This window comes from Vespula vulgaris, chromosome 4 (genome assembly GCF_905475345.1).
Source record: "Vespula vulgaris chromosome 4, iyVesVulg1.1, whole genome shotgun sequence".
Taxonomy (NCBI): domain Eukaryota; kingdom Metazoa; phylum Arthropoda; class Insecta; order Hymenoptera; family Vespidae; genus Vespula; species Vespula vulgaris.
Genome location: NC_066589.1, coordinates 9,227,501 through 9,234,615, shown reverse-complemented (window position 1 = coordinate 9,234,615; position 7,115 = coordinate 9,227,501). Strand labels below are relative to the sequence as shown.

At 29.9% G+C, this 7,115-nt stretch overlaps 3 protein-coding genes across 8 annotated transcripts in view; 1 reads left to right on the top strand and 2 right to left on the bottom strand.

Annotated features, from left to right (window-relative positions):
• The first annotated feature begins 2,084 nt into the window (after positions 1-2,084).
• LOC127063264 (uncharacterized) lies at positions 2,085-3,638 on the top strand. Of its 2 annotated transcripts, XR_007781305.1 has the most exons (3): positions 2,085-2,263; positions 2,768-3,271; positions 3,391-3,638. XR_007781305.1 is itself a non-coding variant. In XM_050992786.1 (2 exons), exons 1-2 carry the CDS (start codon positions 2,258-2,260, stop codon positions 3,191-3,193), a joined length of 432 nt encoding a protein of 143 aa, XP_050848743.1. In that variant the 5' UTR covers positions 2,085-2,257; the 3' UTR covers positions 3,194-3,638. The 2 variants fall into 2 exon arrangements, 1 of the variants encoding a protein (XP_050848743.1); XM_050992786.1 differs by having other exon boundaries at positions 2,768-3,638.
• Positions 3,639-4,181: 543 nt separating this feature from the next.
• LOC127063220 (mitochondrial inner membrane protease subunit 1) lies at positions 4,182-5,675 on the bottom strand. Its single transcript, XM_050992649.1, has 3 exons — positions 5,571-5,675; positions 5,020-5,217; positions 4,182-4,334 (listed from the first exon to the last, which is right to left on the bottom strand). Exons 1-3 carry the CDS (start codon positions 5,673-5,675, stop codon positions 4,182-4,184), a joined length of 456 nt encoding a protein of 151 aa, XP_050848606.1.
• Positions 5,676-6,010: 335 nt separating this feature from the next.
• Positions 6,011-7,115, bottom strand: part of LOC127063252 (kinesin-like protein unc-104) — a 21,915-nt gene continuing 20,810 nt past the window's right edge. For all 5 annotated transcript variants that reach the window (XM_050992750.1, XM_050992751.1, XM_050992752.1 and 2 more), the window contains one exon: positions 6,011-7,115. This exon is cut by the window's right edge and continues 6,251 nt beyond it. The gene's annotated coding sequence lies outside the window, so the exon portion shown is untranslated.

Genomic DNA, 7,115 nt, shown 5'->3' with positions numbered 1-7,115 from the left:
TCGGCTGTCATCGGTTAAATCGAATATATGCCAATGAACGATTTTCTGTAACGAAATATCGAAAATATTTGTGTATCTGGATAAAAGAAATTCTTATCGGCGTTATACAGGAAATCATAATTTTTTGTTAGGAGAATATTTTCCACGAAAAGAAATACGATATCTTATCTTTGCTAACCCATTAAAACGAGAGTATTGTCGACGACATATGTTACAAATAAATAAATAAATAAATATAATAAATATACATATGTGTATATATATATATATATATATATATATATATATATATTTATATATAGGGTTTTTATCGTTACGCTCGACGATTCGATAGAAAATCCAATTCGGATATTTATCGGGTAAAAATTGAATGAAGAGGGAGAAAAAAGTATTGGACCGATCGTACATTCATAGAAAGATCCATGAGAGCGTGAAAGATCGATCGTTTCTATCTACTAAAATGATTAAAAAATGGCAGGAGAAACCTGAGTACCGTTAGAAATCCTTGCATTACTCGTAATGGAAGCCCTAGCTAATCTTCTTATTTTTAATAAAATAGAAAGATATATATATATAATTCTATGAATATATATATATTCATAGAATTTCTCGTTTGACACATACATTTAAAATAATTGTACTTTTTTCTTTTCCTTTTTTTTTCCTTTTATTCTTTAATACCCGCTGCATCATGCATTATAAAATAAGTAAGTATTGCATAGATCAAAAGATCTCTCTGCCCAATATAGATTTTTTATATAATTTTCTTTCAACTTTTTCAATTTTCCTGTTCGTTTTTAATTCACAGAAGCGATATCGTTTAGCGGTCCAATGTAATATCGACGTTATTTCTGTGTATGTAGAAAGACGAAATATGTACTACATACATGCGTATGCACTGACGTTTGAGAGGAGTTTCGTGAGAGAGACAAAGAGAGAGAGAGAGAGAGAGAAGGATAAAGAAACAAATGTCAAAAGAATTTTTCACGCGTTCCATTAATCCGAAATAAAGTAATATCGAAATAAAAAAAAAAAAGGAAAAAAAAAGAAGGGAATGATTGTAACGAAATCTAAACGCCATTAGTAGGATGATGTTAATCATAATCATAAATTTGGACAAGTTCATTAGTCAATCTATCAGCATCAACAGCTAGGCAACGCTTTTCTAGAGCGAAGAAGCATCGTGAATATTAATCGTCTACGTTCTCTTACATCCTTTTACCTCTTCTCTTACTGACTACTATTCTTTTGCAAGCAACTATCGATCCATTTCACCCACGTAACAGAATAAATGTAATATATTGCGGAATTCATAAGACATAGTTATTGCTTCGTTTGTATACCGAATTCGGAACGTGTGTTTAATTTACGTAATGTATTGTGAAACTGTGTACTGGACATGTTTCTTTACTTATATGTGTATATATATATATATATATATATATAAATAAATATATATATATATGTATATATATATATATGTGTGTGTTGGATCGTTCTAATAATGTACAAATATACGTTTTTGAATAAAATTTGTTTAGAAAAGAAACAGTAAAAAATTTGAGGAAATAAAAAATGTAATTTATACATACATACAAACAGATATATATATATATATGTGAAATATTATCGACCCTACAATAAATTGAATCGATTATATAAAAATTTTTGATAAAGTAAATATCACACACGTTAAACCAAATGTTAATTTTGTTACGCTAATAGTGAATCCCTTAATTGGACTATCTATTTAATTTATTTATCCATCGATTAACAGCATAGAAATTTAATTAATTACTTCGTAACTGATATAATGTCCGGAGATAAAATGTACTTACATGTATATATATATATACATATATACCTATATATATACATATACATATGTACATACATACATACCTATATATACATATATATATATATATGTATATAAGTCGATCTAGATAATTTATCTTTTACACACGTATATTATGTATGCACGTATTATCCGACGAGTTACGAATAATCCTATACGAATTTGTTGGAAAAGAAAAGAAATTCACGACGCGTAATGCGAGTATTCGGCAGTTACGAAACAGAAAGCGATCGACTACGGCGAATACTTACATTCTTCCAGAACTGTTTTGTATTCACGAAGCTTTGACTATCAGCCTTATAAACGTGGGGCCGCATATAAAGACGAAAGACGGACTTGTGCTAAGGACAGTTACATTTTTTTTCGTCGTGGATATAGCAGCTCATAAAACTGATAGTTATGAAGGTGACAATTATTATTTTCGTTTCCAGTTATTGTTAAATTCCGATTATTTGAGGGCAGGGGCTGATAAAAAGAAAAAACATTTCTATCCAAGATAAATTTATACGTAATCCGATCCATTCGATTTGTCAAGAAATATCTACTTAAAGAAGATGATTATTCAGAAAAAAGAAAGAAAAAAAAAGTAAAAAGAACTTCTATCTAGAATAAACTTATACTATCAGTCCGATCTTTTCGATGCATCAAAAAGTGTCTACTCGGTGGATAATTATTTAAAAAGAAGAAAAGAATGATAAAAAAAAGATAGAGAGAGAAAGAGAAAAAGAGAAAACAAAAAGTAAAATAAGAAAAAAAAGAAAGAAATTTTTAATCAAAATATAAAATTTGATCGACGTTAAACCTACGTAATATTGCATGTAATATTGTTAAAGGAGTATGAAATGGGGATTCATTTTTTGTTATCTTTCGGACTTTTGGATAAGATTCACCGGTATCATTTACTTTTAGATAATCTTCTTGATCCTTTTCATCGGAGTGGCAGCTACAACAGAATTGGCTCGCTACATGCCTAGAGGATGGCGTCCAAGTGGGAGACACTTCAATCCCGGTCACAGTCAGCCACACGCATACTATCGACCGGTTGGTCCATCGAATGCGATCACTTATCCAGCAGCATTTCCACCTCTGGGTAGTACGACGCCAACAACAGCTAGTACATCGTCAATGATACCAAGTACTACTACTCCTACTACTTCTACTATTACCGTTACTACAACCGAGAGAAATATAGAACCAACGACTCAACCAAATCTATCTGATGAAAGTTTCGACACGAATCCGGCCCTTGCCATCGCCAATTCCTTCGCCTTCAACAGACCTGTCTACGTTTATAATACCTTCCCGTTCCTCCCAGGACACGTTTTAGTCAAGTAACCTGACCAGGACCGAAGAATATCCAAGAGAACTTGTGGAATAATCCCGACCCACCTCTTCTCTATCGTGTTCGTTCATGTATGTATATATGTATATATGTATGTATATATATATATATATACATTACGACATTAATACTGTATTATATGTACCACCGATATATTCTCTCGACTTTGTCTATGTAATATTTGTTTTAGTAAATACATGTGCACATCATCAACATTTTCGACCACAAATGTTTGGAAACTTCGTGTTTGTAATTCAATATGTAGAATCTATTGTATTATATTGCGCTCTTATCCAATCGATACATTTACTACTTTTATATTATATTTCTTTTAGTATACATGAGTAAATTATTTCAATTGTAAATCTTTTATATATTTTTATATATATATATATATATATATATATATATATATAAAAGATTGATATACAAATCAATCCTTACACGGCCGATGAATAAAATTGTTATCGCGATAGAGTCAAAGTTCGAGGTGCTAAATACGTCATAAAAATATGACGCCCTCGCGGGTGGGACACTCTCATCGATATTCCTACATTTTTACAATCTCGCACGAGTGAGGTACGTCCAACTTCTACTGCATCTGACACTTTAAACGATCCATTTGAGAAGTATGTGCTTATATCCCATAACTTCTCGCGGCACTTCTCTCTTCATTGATCGCGCCTGATAGCACAACCAATGGTGTGTATAGAACATTGGTAACTATAATCCAAATACCTACCAATATAAATCTTTTGCTTTCTCGAGCAACTATAAATGTCAATAATATTCCTAGATGCTATCGTTCAGTAAACCATCGATATTTTCAAATTTTTCTTTCTCGATTAAATTCGATCTCCATAATCATTTCGTTCGAGTTACATGTCGCATTATTTTTTTTTGTTCTTTCCTTCTATATTTTTTTCTTGTTTTTTTTTTCTTTGAAAAAAAAAAGAGAAAGGGGGGAGAACTATAATGTCGTTACAATTTCGTAAAAAGTGCGATGTCGGACAACGGCCATATTTTACATATGGCACGACCACGAAGTAATCCTTGTGGAACTGGCCCGTAGATTCGTGAATCTGTAGAATTACTGCTATTATCTCCTTCTAGCCAAACGTGTCCGATTGGTACCTAAAACGAGACAGCGCCTATATTTGGAAACTTCTCTTTTCTTTTCTTTTCTTTTTTTTTCTTCTTTTTTTTTTGTTTTATTTTCTGCTGTTCTCTTTTTCTATTTTTTTTTCTTCTATTTTTTCTCTTTTTTCTGTCTTCTTCGTTTTTTAATACGAAAATTGTATCACCCACGTATGCGGAATTATAATCGTAAAAAGGGAGAATTTTGTGGAGAATACGAATTCCTGACCGGCCAGGAATAAAATGAATGTACTGAGAAACAGTTGCTAATTTATAGTGTTACTATTTGCAGCTAAGTAGCCACTAGAGACAGTAAGAGGAGAATATAGACATAAGCATTTCTGTAAGATGGAACGCGGTAGTTAAACTATACGAGAGAACAAATAAAAATATTCATTTTTTTTTTTTCGTATTTTATCTACAATAGGAATATCCGAAATTCTTCATACAGTAAAGATAATTCTTAATTTTTAATCGAATTGTTTGGAGTAAAATTGATATTTTTTACTTAAAAAAAAAAGGAAAAAAAAAAGAAAAAAAACGAGTTATATCTGCCCGTTTCTATACAATTTCTATAATGATAATAAAATAAAAAGAAAAAATTAATTTTATGGTATATCAAATGTACATATATATTTTACGATGTTAGATTTGTAAGTTTTTTAGCGTATTAGATACTCACAATATGAGTGGTAAATCCATGTCGTATACTGTCCCCGGGTAAACCTACTAGTCTCTTACAAATATGTTGTCTAGGATTGGAAGGACATATGGAAATGATTATATCACCTTTCTTATACCATCTTAATCTTGTACTTATATGTTCTGTAAATAATATATCTTTGCTATGTATCGTTGGCTCCATAGATGGACCAGAACACTGAAAAATAATAACGTGGAAATAACGTGAAACTAAATACTGCGATTAGGATACAAGACACGTTGTATTGAACGATATCAACAGAAATCATTAAATATAATTTACATGAAAGAAGTAACTAAATTTTTATACGTATTACGATAACATTGATGTATTCTGTTTAAATGTATACGTCTATTACTTCTAATCATCCTAGTCATCTATAAAAATTATATTAACGATCGTACAATTGCATAATCTTTAAATATAAATTCAGTATGAATATAAAATAACCTCTAAATTGCCATACAACGATACATCACACACAAACGATAAAACTTGTATGATACAAGAGATTAATTTTTTTTACTTACCACTACAAACTCTCCGATATATTCAAACGCACAGTGTGTGATGCATGCATACTGTAATGTAACTCCTAACACACTTAAAACTTTGTATATGTGTTTCCGGAACATAATAACTAATGGGTAGAGGTTACATTTTCATAGAAATATTTTCTAATAAAAATGCTACATCGCATTAAATATTATACTTGTTTAAATACACGATATATATATGTATGTATATGTACTTAACATTTTCATTAAATAAATAAGATATAAGAATCACGTGTAAACGCGAGTTTAAACAGCATCTTAAAATAAAAACATCGTGAAGTATAAAGCACGAGTAATTTGAATTTAATTGCGATCGTAGCGCCATCATCGAAGACTAAAATGAATTAGCAGCGACGCCTGGCGACAATATTCTATAACTATTTTATATTTCAATTTACATTTCAAACGTCGAGTACGATCGATAAGTAGCATACGTTTAAGTTTTATTTTTCTAAAAAAAAATTATAATTAAAGAATGTGATGTTGACGTCACTCATTCTTTCGAAACGATACAAAATAAAAATTTGCAATATTATTTCAAACGAAACAATGAAAATATTCTTTCGATATCTATCATACACGCGACATACGTGCGCACGTATTTTTTTGTACATTCCTTACAAAGAGACTCTTACGTATCTAGTACATTAAAAATTCTATGTGATAAAAAGACTAATTAGAAACTAATTGGTGTAATGATACTAATACAAAATAAATTAATAAAAACAACAAAGAATTAATAAATGAAACTATGCAATAATGAACTAGACGAGGCCACACGCGCTCCTCCATATACATACATAGTTCTTATTGAAACGAACATATGAGTTCATCGATTATATAATCAATATTTATATATATATATATATATATATATATATATATATATATATATATATGTATGTATGTATATCAATAGCCTTGCTTTTATAAATTACTTTGTCTATTATTAATTTTTTTCTTTCTTTCCCTTCTTTTTGTTCTTTTTTAACAGCAGGGAGCACGTGTTCGGTTCTGAAGAGACACTGAGAGATGGTAGACATACATGTTACATCTTTATATTACTCGAGTTAAAATACAAGATGTTGTGGTGTGCATAATCTTAATTTTAAAACGTCGCCTTATACAACTCTTCACGGTGATATAAAATAGAAGCATGAGAAGTTTGATCTTTCATTTAAAAGGCTGTTAAGTTGTTTATAGATGACAACGCGTTCGCGATGATTAACGATGGCAATGATGATGTTTTAGAAGGATGATTCTAGGTGGTTGTGAAAGTTAAACAAGTGGGACTATAATTCATACTATTAATATAAATAATAATAATACTAATAATAATTAATAATAATAATAATAATAATAATAATAATAATAACAATATATCAAGGATAATGAAAATGATGATGATGATGATGATGCTAATAATAATAATAATAATAATAGTAATAACAGCAACAACAACAATAATAATTATAACAGTAGTAGTAATAATAATGATGACAATAATAATAATAATTA

What these genes read in the sequence shown, in the direction of transcription:
- LOC127063220 (XM_050992649.1), bottom strand. Translation starts at nt 5,675, where the DNA reads ATGTTCCGGAAACACATATACAAAGTTTTAAGTGTGTTAGGAGTTACA. An exon ending in ATATCGGAGAGTTTGTAGTG is followed by an intron (nt 5,218 to 5,570) that starts GTAAGTAAAAAA and finishes ATTATTTTTCAG; the next exon opens with TGTTCTGGTCCATCTATGGA. An exon ending in ATGGATTTACCACTCATATT is followed by an intron (nt 4,335 to 5,019) that starts GTGAGTATCTAA and finishes GTCTCGTTTTAG; the next exon opens with GTACCAATCGGACACGTTTG.